The sequence below is a fragment of the Rana temporaria genome, chromosome 3 (assembly GCF_905171775.1).
Source record: "Rana temporaria chromosome 3, aRanTem1.1, whole genome shotgun sequence".
NCBI lineage: Eukaryota > Metazoa > Chordata > Amphibia > Anura > Ranidae > Rana > Rana temporaria.
The window spans coordinates 424792950-424812319 of NC_053491.1; the positions used below are offsets into that span (position 1 = coordinate 424792950).

Genomic DNA, 19370 nt, shown 5'->3' on the forward strand with positions numbered 1-19370 from the left:
GAAGCACCTTTTTCTTTGATGTTTTGTATATTATATATCATTGACGCTACAAGGTGGTCTCTCTGACTGCTAGGTTTTCATTATTTACTTCTACTACTGTTCATTTGCAAGGAATATATAGTTTATCCAAAGCATATGGGGGGGGGGTTAGTGCAGCAGAACTCAAGCATGGAACACTGTTTTGGATTTCGGTGCAGCAGAGGCAGCATTGCCATATCACTACAGAAAGTTAGGCGCTCAGGCAGATCAGCAGGTACTTTTCTGTACTTGTGGTGTTTTTGAAGACACTAAATATTGGGAAATGTCCATGTTTTGTGGCGAAACCCAAAATATGTTTTTCTTTTAATTAGCTCAGACATGGATTTTATACATACCTCTAGAGCTAACTACACGTGTGATATTCTATCACTGGGTCTTTATGTGAGAAATGTGACAATTTATGGACCATTGTTTGAGTCCTTAGGTTTTTGAATTTAATTTGAGAATTATTTGTAGGTAAAGTAAGGCAGATGTACAAACTGGCAGATCTCATCTATGGAGTCCCAAAGAGATATGAGAAATGGGAGATTTACTGGATAACCATCGCCTTATAATGGAAATATATATTTTAGGTCAATTTACAGAAAACAAACCAAAACACATTGGGACTTACTATTGAGTATATTTAGTAATAAAAAGTACAAATATTCAGTCTTGATTTTTTTTTTTTAGAACAAAAATGTAAAACACAAATTGCATTTATACGTAGACACCAGCAAGTCTCAGTGGGTGGAAAAACACATAAAAAACAAAAAGAAACATACTAGTGTATTTTAGTAGGTCTTTATGATCTAGTTTGCCTGCAGCCAAAGTACACAAAAAAAATCTGTAGACGATATAAAATAGCAGCATGTACTGGATTTCATGGAAAGGACACTGGTATGGATGACACTATACAGGAAGAAAAAGACTTTAACACTGCTAAACATCAAACAATCTGAACAGTAAAACCTGTACAATTAAATTGTAAATACAATAATTTGTTGGCACATAATAACCAAGACAACACAATAGAAAATTCTTACTTTCTCCCCATAATAAAAAAAAAGCTTGTGTGTTTGGCACAATATGGGCAGACCCTGTAATTAAAGTTGTGTTGATTCATATATCATTTACTTCTTAAAAAAACTTTAAGGATTTTTCATTGGTAAATTTAAAATGTTACTCTTGATTGAGATCCATTTGGGTAATATCACAAATTGTAGCCCTCTCTGAAGTCCTCTTTTAAGCAACTGCTGGTCTCTCTTTCCATTGTTTTAGTTCCCTCCTAGATCAGCTTTCTAAAATATAAAAACTTTTCTACAGAAGTGATTTCTCACAACTGTCAGGAATAAGTCATGACTGGTCACAGGTTTTATAACCAATGTCACCTAAAGCAGAACACCAAACATATATAAAAGAAACAGCTTTTAGTCTATTTAACCTGTGCCTGTGCCCAAACTATGTGCATTCAGTTAATTATATTTCTAACCAGAAGTAAAGGACCTGTAAAGCAGGACATTGTGGAGAAATTCATCTCCAATATTCATAACAGAGGCACTGAGATCACAGCTCTTTACCCTTTTATAAGTTCTGCCAGAACAGACTTAGTAGTCTGCCAGTCCTCTATTGTAAACAAATGGCAGTTGCCACAAGCTGGTAAACACTGACTGGAGCCCAACTTTAGGCTGGGTTCACACTATTGCGATGTCAGACATCGCATGTGATTTGCACTGCATTGCTGCGCAGATCACATGCAGTGCAAATTTAGCCATACAAACTGTATAGCTAAATTTACATCGCATTTGGACAAAAATGGTGCAGGACCCTTTTTTTTGGTCACCACGGGAATCGGATTGCATGGTTGTTCACACCCATACGATACGATTCGATTCCTGCACCATTTTACAGTTCGCACTGCAATCTGTGAACCGATCTGGGGGTGTCATTAACTTTATATTGACACCCGCATCGGTTCGCATAAGGCAGTGTGACTTGCCTGCAGGAGACATGCGAAATGCGAGAACTCGCCCTGGAATTGCGCTGGTTCCCGCATCGCATATGTGTGAACCCAGCCTTAGAGTCTCATTTGTGGTCTTTGAGGGTCAATTTCTCCACAGTGCCTGCAGCTACAGAGGTCAGTGATGGACTTTTTTTTAAGCTCTTTTACTGTTTGTTAAGGGGATGTTAAATGTTAATGTTCATAGTCTGGGCATTTTGTTTTACTAAAAAACACATTAGCATATAGCTTATTTTACATTCCATTAAACATTTTTTGCTTTTATTAAATAATTAATTTCTGCTTCCTGGTTTCTGATGATGTAACCAGGGCCTCACAGCTCCATCCTGGGAAGTTCTATTTCCAGGATGTATTCACATGCCCTTAAGTTAAAAAGGGCAGCGTGAGAAGAATAGGGGGGAGAAAAGATTGCCATTACTAAGTGTTTCTAAAGGTGCATTTGTGGTGATTTCTATAATAAGGGCAAAGTTCCTTTTTAACGGTAATAGTTGAAAGTCTAACGGTAATAGTTGAAAATCTATCTTTATGGCACTTTATCACAGTCTCCTGCACAGTCGTAAATCATTCAGACTATGAGTGTCTGTGCTGTAAGCCAATCATGTGCTAATGTATTACCAAGGGATTTTAAATCAAACATGTTTTGGGGCAATGGAAGACAGAGGGGAAGTGTTTAGACAGCATATAAGAGGAGTACAAAGAGACTTCAGAGGTATGGTGATGTTAGTTCTCAGTCCGGTGAGCAGACACGCAACATTGGAAGCTGCTGCAGAGAGCAGGGGTGTCACCCAGCTTTATTATAACACATGGGAAATGTATGCAAGTCAAAAAGGCTGCTGAGCAGAACTAATCATTTATATTACAAACCTTTTGGTAGATAAATTAGTTCAAATATATTTATCTGAGCTGTGTATGTAGCGATCTAGCTGGAGTTCAGCTTTTATGTTACCTCTCCGCCTGCACAGAACATCACACCTTAGCATACAAGATGCATAATGTGCTGCTTCTGTTTTCTTCTACCTAAACTTTTCTGTAAATCGGAATGATGGAAAGTGTTAATTGTTTTTTTATTGTAAGATTTGAGATTTGTTTTTCTTTTAAACCAATATCATGACTATTTGCCATTATACTAGAATTTTTCATTGTCACTTGCTGCATATGCTCATATTACAGCACTGCATGGTCATTTACTTCCAATGTGTTCCACCATGACATGTGCAACAAGTGACGATGAGGCTTTGCACACCCACAAGCTGCATGTTAGGCTCACCTGAAGCCTGTACTGAGTTCTGCTCTGTTACTCATCCCCACAAACAGCAATATAAGGGAGCGGGGAGTGCACAATCAGCACCTTTTGACCCTGCAGTCTCATTTATACTTAACCATTCTGACCAATACAAAGCTCTAGTGCCAAGCATAACCAATCTTTCAATGGTCATGTCATAAGCTTCAATGTCGTTTGTTACTAAACAAATGTTCACTGGTGGGTCAGCAGTGACAATGTCACCAAAAAACACCATAAAACAAAGCTCTTATTGTGCTCATAGAGCATCATAACCCAACTGTAAAACCTGAGGCCACAAGCCCTAGTCCTTTTGAAGTAAGGGCCAGCCAGAAAGTAAAGTAAACCTGTCATCAAAGCAACACTGGGATGCTATTGCTGAACTTCCTTGCTTCAGCTGTTATGCTGTTCATCGGCTTACATATTTTTCAGATCACTGATCCAGAATAAGTATACCAATCTGGAAAGCCACAAGTCCTTATCTGCCTACTTGCTCTTTTTAAACAGGATAGGTCAGTAATGGCAACCTCCATGTTCTTTCATGACAGATTTCCTTTAAGTAAAAGTCCATTATGCATGTTCCATTGAGAAAACCCTTTATAGAAAGGTGAATTATTTACTATCTTGTACATGTCGTCTTTTATTGTTCCTAAAGCACACTGCTTCATCCTTCAGGTTTAACTATTTGCGTTCTCCTCGTGCCTATCAAGCAGCCTGTAATGCCGGTCACCGTGGCTCCCTGAATACAAAACAACTGTATTCAGAGAACGGTTCACTATCACATCTGAGCACAACAAAAAAATCTCCTATTTGATACTTGGAACAAAGGTATGGCTAGAAATAATAATATAATAAATGCACTAAAAAAAAACAAATGACCGTTGTGCTCCAATAAACGAACGTACATGATCTATGCAATTTAATTAGATCATACCAATTTTGACAGCTAATGCACCTCAAAAGACCTCATAGTCTTCGACTCATTTAATTCAACCTGTAAGCTAAAACCATCGCACCAACATCGGCACAGTGCATTCAAGCTGAAGGTTACAAAGAACAATTGCTGCTTTATAAACTAAAGCAGAATATAAAAGAAAAAAAAAACATGTAAAAATAAACTACCACCATAAACATATTTTGTACTTAATAACAATCTCAAGTCCAGACAAGGATATACATCATTAAAATGCCAGGCCAGGAGTGTCTCGCTCATATATAGAGGTGCATACATCTGCATGCATGTGCATTTCAGGTTGTGCAATTTTACTGTAGTTTGTGCAATTCGACTGTACCGCTGTCAAAAGTGTTGACAACATAAAGGGCTAGCGCAGGTCTCGAATGGTCGCCACACAAAATAGAACCTTGGAATGGAATTGTGTGCATTTAGGACTATCACACAGAATGGGGACTGTAATATGTGAACAACCCAAGACCATTAGTGTTGAAGATCTACCCTTCTATCTCCATTCCCTTCCTGTGACATAGGGTGGGTTGGTGGATGGCAACAACTGTAATTGCTTTTGATACAGTGGAATAACACCACAAGATTTGACTGTACATAGTGAGGAATGATAATCAAGCACTTATTCCTTTCTCTTAATAAAGTGAACAGTCTTGGATGGTTCTAGAGCACTGATAACTCATGTACAGGCACAATCAGAACAACTGACTATACTGTTATATTAAAGTGACAGCTGAAATCCCCTTCATGTCCTTTTACAGAAGTATAGAAAAAAGACTACATGAAGTCGCTGGAAAATGTCACTGTCCATCCTATGGTAAACCCTTTTATAGTAATAGGATATTTTTCCTATAGAAGGATCACTGTCAGTGATTGCGCCGTTTGATGGTTTTTGCTTTGTTCTTTAATACTTAATGAGTGATGCACCAGAGGGGTGACAAGAGCATCCTCTAAAAATGTACTGTGTAGATGCCAATTTCAATGCAAGAGGACAGTTATTTACCCTCAATTCCTAAAGGATAAATTCCATTTAGGTCTTGATCACTAACAAAAAGGTCATTTTAGAAGGATGGAGAATGATAGGAGGCCAAGAACATATCCATTAAAGTCACAGGGAAAAATAGGATCTCTGTGCTTTCCTCTTCACTTCATGAAGACGTTAGGCAGACATTGTTGCTTTGTTCTGTTTTTAAGTATATACTGTATAACTGTATCCGTTCACTGAATGTCCTGCTCTTGTATTCCACCAGGAGACGCAAAGGGGTTTATAATCTGTTGAATTCCCATATAGTCTTAAGAGCCAGGTAAACATATGCCTTTAATTCCTGCTGCAACCGTTTTTTGTTTTTTTTTTTCTTTAAAAGAACATTCTAGAATTCATCCAGGATCCATATTTTTATACATGTTTATGATTACAAAAAATGAAATTTTTCTGTTTCTTTCTTCAAAATACCTAAAACTGGGGAAGTTGGTTGCCCAAGCCAAAAAAATTTTTTCATCATCCAGATGAAAAATAAAAAATATAATAAATATAATAAATACAACTTGTTGACCACAACGGTGGGGAAAAGAGGGAGACCAATTCCACCATCAAAATAATAATAATAAAAAAGATGAGTTTCTAAGAACAAGGAAATGACACTAATAGGTCATGTACAATTCAATCCTGGCAATAAAACACGATGTGCACATTACGCATCCCCGCTATTGATCGAAGGGGAGAGTTCACACTGTATGAAGAAGAGGTTTCAATCTGATGTGCATCATCTTTTTTAAAACTCTGATGGTAATGAGGAATCCTCATGCTCGATTTTAAATTTAAATTTCTTCTCTCCGTATGCCGTTGGGCGCTTGGGGTCATGCTCAGAGCAGCACAGTCTCCCTTCCAGGGATGAGATTGTCAACTCTCCTTTATCATGCTCTCTGCAGAAAGACGAAGGGCAGAATTCACAGAAGGATGAGGAGGTGGATCCGCATTTGTCACACTGGTGCCAAGGACAGTCCCATTTCCCTAAAAAAAGAGAATGCAATCATTACAGCAGGCATTTAAACAGACTTTTCATTAGCTTTACAAGACTTCATGAATAAATTCCTGAAATGTTTCTATATATATATATATATATATATATATATATATATATATATATATATATATATATATATATAGTACAGACCAAAAGTTTGGACACACCTTCTCATTCAAAGAGTTTTCTTTATTTTCATGACTATGAAAATTGTAGATTCACACTGAAGGCATCACAACTATGAATTAACACATGTGGAATTATACATAACAGAAAATTGTGAAACAACTGAAAATATATTTCATATTCTAGGTTCTTCAAAGTAGCCACCTTTTGCTTTGATTACTGCTTGGCACACTCTTGGCATTCTCTTGATGAGCTTCAAGAGGTAGTCACCTGGCGCAGCACCCCATCACTCTCCTTCTTGGTCAAATAGCCCTTACACAGCCTGGAGGTGTGTTTGGGGTCATTGTCCTGTTGAAAATAAATGATGGTCCAACTAAACGCAAACCGGATGGAATAGCATGCCGCTGCAAGATGCTGTGGTAGCCATGCTGGTTCAGTATGCCTTCAATTTTGAATAAATCCCCAACAGTGTCACCAGCAAAGCACCCCCACACCATCACACCTCCTCCTCCTCCATGCTTCACGGTGGGAACCAGGCATGTAGAGTCCATCCGTTCACCTTTTCTGCGTCGCACAAAGACACGGGGGTTGGAACCAAAGATCTCAAGTTTGGACTCATCAGACCAAAGCACAGATTTCCACGGGTCTAATATCCATTCCTCGTGTTCTTTAGCCCAAACAAGTCTATTCTGCTTGTTGCCTTTCTTTAGCAGTGGTTTCCTAGCAGATATTCTACCATGAAGGCCTGATTCACACAGTCTCCTCTTAACAGTTCTAGAGATGTGTCTGCTGCAAAAGGTAGCTACTTTGAAGAACCTAGAATATGAAATATATTTTCAGTTGTTTCACACTTTTTTGTTAGGTATAATTTCCACATGTGTTAATTCATAGTTTTGATGCCTTCAGTGTGAATCTACAATTTTCATAGTCATGAAAATAAAGAAAACTCTTTGAATGAGAAGGTGTGTCCAAACGTTTGGTCTGTACTGTATATATATATATATATATATATATATATATATATATATATATATATATATATATATATTAACATGGTTAGTCAGGTTGAAAAAAGACACAAATCCATCTAGTTCAACCAAAAAAAAAAAAATAATAATAATGCAATCCCATATACACAATCCTTTACCCACAGTTGATCCAGAGGAAGGCAAAAAAAACAGCAAAGCATGAACCAATTTTCTACAGCAAAAAAATTCCTTCCTGACCCCCCTTGCGGCATATTAGGAGCAATGCACACTGGGAGATTTTGTTCGTGAAAAACTTCAATCACGTCGGGTCACAAGTTATTAACATAAAACACGCCCCCCTGTTCCAAATTTGAATTAGGCGGGCTTACGCCGGCCTTTTTATGCTACGCCGCCGCAACTTACGGAGCAAGTACTTTGAGAATACAGCACTTGCCCTTCTAAGTTGCGGAGGCGTAACGTAAATCGGATACGTTACGCCCGCACAAAGATACGCGGATCTACGAGAATCTGGCCCTAAATGTTTTTTCCTCTAGTATGTAAACAGTGCTCCCTTGTCCTGTGCGATGAATAACTCAACACCAAGTTCACTATATGGACCACTTATGTAATTGTACATGTTGATCATATCATTCCTTATTCTCCTCTTCTCAAGATTCAGTTGCTCTAATCTTTCCTCATATTTGAGCTCCTCCATGCCTCTTATCAGAGAGCAAAGTTCCCCCTTGTGGGATTTTAAAGGCCCTGGTGGTGAAATAACACCAACAAATGGTATACGTATTATGTATAAAAATATAAATGTATTATGCTATATGCAGTTCAAATAATTGATAAGGAAAACGTGGCTAATACAATTACACATCAACATGACACAATGGCTAAATGCTGTAAGGGGTTTCATGGATACCACATAGTAGAGATGGAGTGCAGTTTCTCCAGTTCCCCGATATCCTTTTGGGAACCGGTGCCCAAAACTGCATATTCCATATGAGGTATTACTAATGATTTGTACAGGGGCAAAATGATATCCCTCTCTCTGGAGTCCATACCTCTCTAAATACAAGAAAGGACTTTGCTCGCTTTGGAAACCACACCTTGGCATTGCATGCCATTATTGAGCTTATGGTCTCCCAAAATCCCCAGATCCTTCTCCACCATTAATTCCCCCAGTTGTACTCCCCCTAGTATGTATGATGCATTCATATTCTTAGCCACCAAGTGCAAAACTTTACATTTATCAACATTAAACCTCATTTGCCACATAGTTGCCCAATTAGACAATGCATTGAGGTCGGCTTGTAAATTGGAGCCATCCTTTAAGGACATTATTCCACTGCATAGTTTGGGTCATATGCAAAGACAGAAATGTTGCTTTTAATCCCAGACCCTGTATCATTTATAAAGATATTTATAAAGATATTAACTCCTTCAGACCCACGCTATAGCTGAATGACGGCTACCGTGCGGACCTACTTTGCCGGGAGGCCATCAATAGATGTAATTTGCACACTGCAGGGGGTGCGCGTGGCGTGTGATCACCAAGTCAATGAGACTCGGGTGATCACAGATCCCAGTAAGAGGTAATTATCCCACTTTTACCTCAAGAGGGGACAGTCTGCTCTCACTCTGTATAGCATGTCTCAGCTGCAGGTATCTATAAAATTGCGTTCTATCAAGAGAGAACTTTTCTCTAAGGTCAGCAAATGATTTAAAGATCGACCCTGTAAATAACTGGGAGATGTAGTATATTCCTGCCTCCTCCCACGAGCGAAAATCCGCAAGCTTAAAAAGTTCTTTATAGTAAGTAATTCTCCAAATGGGTGTAAATGAACACACACCCCTAAACTTCAGAATAGACCTAATGTATTTCCACAGGGAGTTCAACATGGTAGGGTGGGCGTGCGATAAATGAGTGGGATAGAATGGGAAGCTCAGATCAACAGGGGACTAACAATGACCTAATTGAATCGCCCGCATCTGCCCCTCCCCAGTTACCAACATGTTGGATTAGGGAGGCCACGAAGTAGTAGCAGGGCATGTGGAACTGCCATGCCCCCCTGATCTTTAGCTAACTGTAATGTGGATAGACTTATCTGCGCCACTTTGTAGCCCAAAATCAAGTCCCTAAACTGTGCATCAATTTGAGTAAACCATTTATGTGGTATGCAAATTGGGGTATTATGGAAAATGTATAGGAGCTGTGGGGCCCAAACCATCTTAATTAGATTTTCCCTTCCCGTCGCTGAAAGGGGGAGCTTCGTCTAAGCCAAGCATTTCTCCCTAAATTTACGGAGCAGCGGAACCAGGTTCAGAGTCACCTAAATAAATGCCCAAGTAACGAAATTCGTCAACTACAAGTATGTCTTTGGCGCAATTAGGTAGGGGGCTTATTAAAGGGTCTAAGGACATAAGCACCGACTTGTTCCAGTTAATACTGAAACCCTACAGTTCTCTGAAGTCTGCAATCAAACTCATCGCATTCTTCAAAGGATCATCAGTGTCTCCAAGATAAATTAAAGTGTCGTCCGCATATAAAGAGATAACATCCTGCCTGGCTCCCCTACTGAAACCGGTGACACCTGGCAAGGCCTTGAAGTGTATTGCCAGTGGCTCTAGAGCCAGGGCGAACAACAGGGCTAAAAGAGGACACCCCTGCCGTGTACCCCTAAAAAGCCAGAAGGGCTCAGATACATCTCCATTAATTCTCATTTGCACAAGGGAGAGCTATATAAAAATTGAACCCATTTTAGAAAAGAGGGACCCACCCCAAATCTACTCATTACTTCCCATAAATAGGGCCATTCAACACTATCAAACGCTTTGGCGGCGTCCATGGAGAAGATGGCCCTATTACCAGGATTGTCAGCGGGTACTCGTATATTGAGGAACGGTCTACGTAAATTTTGGGATGTGGATCTGGTTGGTATAAAGCCAGATTGATCCCTGTGCACCACGTGATGGATACACTTGGATAATCTTGTGGCCAGGACCCTGGCTGAGAGCTTCACATCAAACGTCAACAGGGAGATAGGCCTGTACGAATCCGGGGAAAGGGCATATTTTCCAGGTTTCAACAGGACTACTATCAGAGCCTCATTCATAGAGGGAGGGAGCGTGCCAGTTTCAAAGGCTGTATTATAAACTTTCAAGAGGGTAGGAATCAGTTGATCAGAATAGCATTTATACACCTCGGATGGTAGGCCATCAGCCCCTGGCGCTCGCCCATTCTGAGCATGCGCCAGAGCTTCTAGGAGTTCCTCTTCGGATAAAGGGGCATTAAGTAGGGCCACATCCGAGGCGTATAGACAAGGTATAGGGTATCTATCCAGAAAATAATGGAGCTCCTCTGGAGAGGGTTGAACTTTGGACGTGTAGACATCCTGGAATGGACTGTGTGGCGTAACATAGTACACCTTTAGCATCGGTCACTGCTACAATATGCGATGGAGGTTGTTGTGACTTAGCCAGGAGTGCTAGCATATGACCCGTGTTTTCCCCCTCCTCGAAGTGTTTCTGCTGCAAAAATAACCTTTTATTCTCTGCTAACTGTAGTGACAAATCTTTAAGCCTAGACTGAGAAGCCAACCATTTTCTCTTGTTAGTATCTGTAGGGTCTGTTACATAATCTGCCTCTGAGCGGTGCGCCTCCTCTAGTACCTGCAGCTCCTACTCCTTAGTATTAGACTTAATGCGGGAAATAACTCTGATAAATTGGCCACGTAAGTAAGCTTTAGCCGTGTCCCACACTGTACTCAAATCTGCAGAATCCATGTTAACTTTAAAGAAATCTGTAAGAAGTAATGGGATCAGGTCAGGGTCTGGTAGGAGGGACAGCCAGAATGGATTAAGCTTCCAGAGACTATTACCTTTCCTCGCCCACACCCTCAAATCTATAGTTAGCGGGGAATGGTCTGAAATCTGCCTCGGATGATTTTGAGACGATTCAACCATGGGCAGCAGAAGAGTATTACCCAACCCCAGGTCTATTCTAGATAAACCTCCAACGGAGGCTGACTGGCAAGAAAATACTCTGGCACCTGGATTACGCATTCTCCAAACATCTGTGAGGCCCATCTCCACTAGGAAGGTGTATGACCCTGTACCCCCCGTGGCTCAGCACCCAAATTAGATCTAAACTTATCTTTCCCATGATCCAGATAATTATTGAATCCCAGAGATCTTTTGACAGTGCCTTGCCACCCATTGTTAATATATATACTAAAAATATGTTTCCGTAATTCTGCATTTTAGCAATGCAGGAGGAAGATACACATACACCCAGAGATTAGAAATACATGTCAATACACCCAGGAAGAGTAAACAAAGCATGACATATACAACCTAATAGTGGGTATGGATAAGAACACCTACACTCAGTAATTGGCAAACGCAGGAGGATATACACCAATCAGCTATAACATTATGACCACCGACAATAACATGACCACCCACTTAAACTTGGGTAGGCCCCCTTTTTCCTGCAAACAACAGCCCAGACCCATCAAGCCATGGACTCCACTAGACCTCTGAAGGTATTAGAATAATAAACCAGTGCCGCGCTGCATTCACAACATTGTTACCCAGTGCCACATACAAAACAATTATAAAAATAAAATATTGCACATCAAATAAACTTATAATAAATAACGTAAGTCCTTCAATAAATATAGTCCATGCAACAGTACTCGTGTCGGTGCCCTTATTTTGCACTTATCTGAATAAAAAAGGTTCTCATGATCTCATCACATACATTCATGATCAAGATCACCATTAATTGTGCAATCCCCATCACCTATACATAAACACTTTGATGACATAGAAAAACAGAAGATTTTCCCTACAGGGTTTAAAAAAAGTAAATGGAAATAAACACATTTAAAAAAAAAAGTAAAAAAAAAAAAGATAGGAACACATGGTGGGAGAGTGTTTAGTCATAATGTGAGGGAACCCTGTGCAGGTTTTCAACAAGTACAAATATTACATCTAATTCACAAGGCTTACCATAGGGAGGCTGTGTCAGGTTAAGGCAGAGGAGATGATAAGCTTTAGGACAGTCTCTCTTATCACACATCACCAACTCCCCCCCATCACCACAGCGGAAACAGAAATCTTCATGCATCTGTTTTTGCTCAGTTTTGATTTTGCGTTTCTTTGCTTTCAAGCGGGCATTTTTGGCCTTTTCTTCTGTTGCTGTAGCACAAGCTGTCTGCATGATGAAAAAATACAACAATTTATAGATTATAACAATGTAACATAGACAACAGAGGTGTAGCACTACTCAGTGTATTCAGATTAAAACTTGTGATGTCTGGCATTTTATACTTTCAAATATTTTTGTTGTTTTAATTAGGTGTTAGTGTAATTATATTCCCTGTGTTGTTTGCCTTACCTTGTAATAATGGGCTCACATGTTGTGGTTGCAGTTTGTAGTGTCATGGCTGATCGATTCCCCTATGTTCATGTATTGCTGCAGCCAGCCTGTCCCTATGCACCAAGGGAACAGGACAACTTCCTGTTGTGGATCACACAGTACCCAATCCATACCTCACCATCCTCTCTGTGTTGTATCACAAGTGTGCTAACACATACCGTATTTGCCGGCGTATAAGACGACCCCCTAATTTTCCAGCTAAAATTTGGGTTTTGGGATATACTCACTGTATAAGACGACCCCTCACTGTGCCATTATACATGCCTCACTGTGCCATCTATACATGCCTCACTGTGCCATCTATACATGCCTCACTGTGCCATCTATTCATGCCTCACTGTGCCATCTATACATGCCTCACTGTGCCATTCCATTCCCTGCCTCGATGATCTCCCTACCTTCTCCTGTTTGCAAAGTCAGTCAGTCAGACGGCGGCCATCCATTATTCAAAAGTCGCGCCTCCTCCTCAGGCTGTTCCGTGATAGGCGGAACACTAATTTTCCCAGCAGAGCCTCTGTTCAGTGTTCCACCTATCACAGATGTCCTCTCGTCCGAGGCTGAGGATGAGAAGGCATCGGTGATAGGTGGAACACTGAACAGAGGCTCTGCTGGGAAAATTAGTGTTCTGCCTATCACGGAACAGCCTGAGGAGGAGGCGCGGCTTTTGAATAATGGATGGCCGCCGTCTGACTGACAGGTACCCGGCGTATAAGACGACCCCTGACTTTTGGGGCATGATTTTAGATGCAAAAAGTTGTCTTATACGCCGGAAAATCTCACCCGAAAGCACACTAGACTGACAGACCCAGGGATTGTGTGATATGTAGCTTATTCATAGGTAGTGTCTAATTACAGACAGACATGCATTAGCCTGTGCACAGCCATGCTGATTACCTCATGTTTCATGACAAAAAAAAATGATCATACAGTAACGGGAAGATTTACTCTATTAAATAGGCATGTATTTTGTTGGGATTTTATGTGATAGACCAACACAAAGTGGCACATAGTTGTGAAGTGGAAGGAAAATGATAAATGGTTTGAAATTTCTTTTTACAAATAAATATCTGACAAGTGTGGCGTGCATTTGTATTCAGCCCCCTTCACTCTGATACCCCTAACTAAAATATAGTGGAACCAATCGCCTTCAGAAGTCACCTAATTAGTAAATAGAGTCCACGGGCCAGATTCAGATAGAATTGCCTATCTTTAGGCGGGCGTAGCGCATCTCAGATACACTACGCCGCCGTAACTTAGTGAGGCAGGTACCGTATTCACAACGAACTTGCGTCCTAAGTTACGGCGGCGTAGTGTAAATGGGCTGGCGTAAGCCCGCCTAATTCAAATTGTCCAGGCAGTGGGCGTGTTGTATTATAATGAGCCTTGACCCCACGTAATTGACGCTCCTAACGAACGGCGCATGCGCCGTCCGTGAACGTATCCCAGTGCGCATGCTCGAAATCACGTCGCAAATAGTCAATGCTTTCGACGTGAACGTAAATTACGCACAGACCTATTCGCGTACGACTTACGCTTACGACGCAAACGACGTAAAAATCGACGCTGTCCCGACATCAATACTTAACATTGGCTACGCCTCATATAGCAGGGGTAACTTTACGCCGAAAAAAGCCTTGCGGAAACTACGTAAATCAATGCGTCGGGCGGACGTACGTTTCTGAATCGGCGTATCTAGCTCATTTGCATATTCTACGCGTAAATCTACGGAAGCGTCCCTAGCGGCCAGCGTAAATATGCACCCTAAGATACGACGGCGTAGGAGACTTACGGCGCTCGTATCTAGGCCAAATCTATGCGTAACTGATTCTAGGAATCAGGCGCATAGATACGACCGCGCTCATTCGGACATACGGCGGCGTATCTGGAGATACGCCGTTGTATGCCTTTATGAATCTAGCCCCACCTGTGTGTAATTTATTCTCAGTATAAATATGGCTGTTCTGCGAAGCCCTTAGAGGTTTGTTAGAGAACCTTAGTGAACAAACAGCATCATGAACACCAAGGAACACAACAGACAGGTCAGGGATAAAGAAGTTTAAAGCAGGGTTAGGTTATTTAAAAAAATCCCAAGCTTTGAACATCTCACGGAGCACTGTTCAATCCATCATCTGAAAATGGAAAGAGTATGGCACAACTGCAAACCTACCAAGACATGGCTGTCCACCTAAACTCACAGGCCGGGCAAGGAGAGCATTAATGAGAGAAGCAGCCAAGAGGCCCATGGTAACTCTGGAGGAGCTGCAGAGTGCCACAGCTCAGGTGGGAGAATCTGTCCACAGGACAACTATTAGTCGTGTACTCCACAAATCTGGCCTTTATGGAAGAGTGGCAAGAAGAAATCCATTGTTGAAAGAAAGCCATAAGAAGTCCCGTTTGCAGTTTGTGAGAAGCCATGTGGGAACACAGTAAACATGTGGAAGAAGGTACTCTGGTCAGATGAGACCAAAATTTTACTTTTTGGCCTAAAAGCAAAACGCTATGTGAACCGGAAAACTAACACTGCACATAGCCCTGAGCACACCATCCCCACCGTGAAACATGGTGGTGTCAGCATCATGTTGTGGGGATGCTTTTCTTCAGAAGGGACAGGGAAGTAGGAAAGAGTTGATGGGAAGATGGATGGAGATAAATACAGGGCAATCGTAGAAGAAAAGATTCTGCAAATAACTTGAGACTGGGGCTAAAGTTCACCATCCAGCAGGACAACGACCCTAAACATACAGCCAGAGCTACAATGGAATGGTTTAGATCAAAGCATATTAATGTGTTAGAATGGCCAAGTCAAAGTCCAGACCTTAATTCAATTGAGAATCTGTGGCAGGACTTAAAAATTGCTGTTCACAGACGCTCTCCATCCAATCTGACAAATGTTGAGCTATTTTGCAAGGAAGAATGGGCAAAAATGTCACTCTCTAGATGAGCAAAGCTGGTAGAGACAACCTCCAAAAAGACTTGCAGCTGTAATTGCAATGAAAGGCGGTTCTACAAAGTATAGGGGAACTGAATACAAATTCATGCCACACACTTTTCACATATTTATTTGTAAAAAATATTGAAAACCATTTATCATTTTCCTTCCACTTCACAATTATGCGCCACTTTGTGTTGGTCTATCACATAAAATCCCCAAAAAATACATTTATGTTTTTAGTTGTAACAAGACAAATTGTGGAAAATTTCAAGGGGTGTGAATACTTTTTCATAGCACTGTATGTAGTTTAATTTAAAGCGGGGGTTCACCCTAAAAACGATTTTCTAACATTACATCCAGCTCACTCTCTACATTCACAGTATGCCGTTTTTTTTTTTTTGCTGTACATACCTTGTATAGCTATTTTCTTCCCCGTCTTCCGGGTCGGGACTCCCGCGGGAGTGGGCGTTCCTATCCAGCAGGTGATTGACGTGATGACAAAAACGACCTCCCCCCGTTGCATAAGGAGCGACACGAGTTGCCGAAAGAAGCCGAACGTCGGTGCGCAGGCGCCGTATAGCGCAGACTCGCCGTTCGGCTTCTTTCGGCAACTCGTGACGCTCCTTATGCGAAGGGGGGAGGTAGTTTTTGTCATCACATCAATCACCTGCTGGATAGGAATGCCCACTCCCGCGGGAGTCCCGACCCGGAAGCCAGGGAAGAAAATAGCTGTACGAGGTATGTACAGCAAAAAAAAAAAAAAAAAAAAAACGGCATACTGTGAATGTAGAGAGTGAGCTGGATGTAATGTTAGGAAATCGTTTTTAGGGTGAACCCCCGCTTTAACTTACTTAGGAATTCTAGAAAGTTTGTTACCAAGTCCTGCTTAGCATGAATCCCATTAGTAAGTATTCGATATTTTATAAACAACAAAAAACATCAAGTGGTATAACTGACAGGATGAGAGGCCCACTTACTTTTGGTCGTACCCCCAAGAAACCACTGCAGTTATCTGCACCACAATGACACTCCGTTCGACCGTTTCCCAAACAGTCAAGGTTATAGTTAAATGTTAACTCAGTACCTGGAAACATACAATGTTTGGGAGATTTCAGATGCACAGCTGTATATGTTACGTCATATTTGATTCCATCACTCAGTATCATTCTTACATACAGAACGTTCAATCAATATATCTAGGACCTAATAGCAAAAGTGTTGTCAAACTCATACCTTTTACTCGATAACTAGACTCCATCCCAAGGCATATTCACGCTTAATTGCTTGGAAAGGTTGCAATATAGTAATTATGTATTAGCCAAATAAAGATATAATTTCAATAATATGTTTGCTACCTTTAACACTGTAGATTATTTAGACCAGTGTTCTCAATTGCCTGTCTGTGGCCTTCCTGCCACCAGATAGTTGCTTTCCAGCTTGTTTATGCAAGCTGATAGATACTGTCTAAGGCCGGGTTCACACTGCTCCCACATGAAAGTCCCATGACTTCCGATCTGACTTTGCCCTGCAAAATCGGTCAGACTTTAATGAACAGGATCTGACTTGAGATGAGTGCAACTTGGGTCTGGTATGGATTTGGGATTTTTTTTTTCAATACATTTTGCAGTGCTAACATTGCCTCTGAGCACAAGTCACAAGTCAGATTAGTTAAGATGCTGATCCGACTTCAATGATATTCAATGGGCTGAAATCCGACCAAAGTAGTGCAGGAATCTTTTCCAAAGTTGGACCAGTTTAGACGGCTCTCATAGGGAATCACTGACTTATACACATCATGCAACATGTGTTCTCTAATAGTAGGAGTGAATTTCGCACAAGTGTGAACTGGTTCAGTGCTTTCCCTCCTGCTTGGCCACTGTGATGCTATTTAAAGCGGATTTCCACCCAAAAGTGGAACCTCTGCTCATCTGCTTTCTCCACGCTTTGGTGCCACATTTAGCACCTTTCAGGGGGAAGGGGGGAATGGGTATCTGTTGTTGACAAGTACCCTACCCTGCTTGCGGGAGACTGATGTGGCTCCATCCCTTGGAAGTTTGGTCCCCCTCCTCCTTTCTTGACCGCCGGGCTAGTTAGAAAGTGCAGCATGCTTCGTGCATGCTTAGTAGGGAACCGGCTGTGAAGCGGAAAGGCTTCACTGCTGATTTCACTTGCTGCCGCTGAATGACAGCGGCAGCACCCGACAGCCGATCTGAAAATCAGCGGGGGTGCCGAGGGATTTATAGAGAAAGGTATAAGTCTAGGTTCACATCTGTGTGCACCATCACAGCAGCCAATTCCCACGTTTCCCACGGGGAAAAAGGCCCTGGCCAGAAAACCTGCCACATTTTCCAATGTGTGGGGGTGTCATTAGGAATTATTGGCACCCCTGTGCATCTGCTAAAGAGCAGAGCATTTTGGTTGTAGGTACCTGTGGGTGCAGGAACACGTGCAATTTACACACATTTCAGCACCCACAATAGTGTGAACCTAGCTTACTCTTATGATTATACAGTATTTTAAATATATATTTTATTGTATGATATCAAACTTTTTTTTATTGTTGGGGCATGGAATAATGTGAACTTTTTTTACCAAGTCATGGGGTTTCACTAAGGCCTAGTACACATTGATTGAACAAAAACAAACTGACAGCTTCGAAACCGATGTACTAACAATCCGATGTTAGTACTGTGCAGCTGCAGCCCCCCCGACTGCCATACACACTGGCTGAATGTCGGACAGTTTTTATTGAACCGGCTATTGTTGCCCCCGGCATTTTGCCCATGTGGACTAGGCTTAAGGTTGAGAACCACTTATTTCATTTAGACACATTTATTGCTGCGTAATACACTGCAACCAACTGCAATGTAACTTTTTTTTTTATGCACTGACAATGTTATACTATGCTATTGCTATAAGCTGTAGTGGCCCATGCACACTGGGCAAGAGATCCCAGTGTATTTGTATGGGTGGAAGGCATAGGTGCACCATCCAGCCAGCCTGTAAAACTCTATGAGAGGCTGAACACTGCTGCAGCTGAACAGGGCTGGACAGTGCACTTAACATTTAGTGCCGTATGCGCTAGGGAGAAATGTCCGAAACACAAGAGATCCCAGCATTTACTTTTAAGGGTTCTGCTCCCAGTGGAAACATTGGGGCATATGAGGTACACTGAAGGTTCTTGCCATTCAAAATTTCTGACGACTTTTGTGCGACCGTGTGTATGCAAGACAAGTTTGAGCCAACATCCATCGGAAAAAAATCCGCTGCATAAGAGCGGCATAAGACACTTTTAAGATATGTTTTATTATATCAACAAATCATTAAACCTGAGGGTCCTCTAAATGATATGTTATTCGGTAATAGTAAATAAACCCCAAAGGACAAAATTATATGGCAGGGTAGAAATTGTTAAATTGCTGTACCTTGAGGTATGTCACAAAGAGCAAACAGTCCGACTCGCACATCGCCATTCACCGTCCACTTTTGGGTTTCGCAGTTGGGGTTACAGCTGTGATTCATAAATCGGGAATAATTCCCCTTAGGGCCAGCATCTATGATACGATCCTGAAATTCACGGACAGAAAAAGGAA

General features: G+C 41.3%; 1 protein-coding gene across 7 annotated transcripts in view; it reads right to left on the bottom strand.

The window, feature by feature from the left end:
- Positions 1–641: 641 nt before the first annotated feature.
- Positions 642–19370, bottom strand: part of NSD3 (nuclear receptor binding SET domain protein 3) — a 198281-nt gene continuing 179552 nt past the window's right edge. For all 7 annotated transcript variants that reach the window (XM_040346229.1, XM_040346228.1, XM_040346227.1 and 4 more), the window contains 4 exons: positions 19203–19344; positions 16755–16861; positions 12416–12620; positions 642–6289 (listed from right to left, as the gene is read on the bottom strand). In XM_040346229.1, the coding sequence (XP_040202163.1) occupies positions 6051–6289; positions 12416–12620; positions 16755–16861; positions 19203–19344 (693 nt within the window). In that variant the 3' untranslated portion in view covers positions 642–6050. The remainder of the gene's footprint in view (positions 6290–12415; positions 12621–16754; positions 16862–19202; positions 19345–19370) is intronic.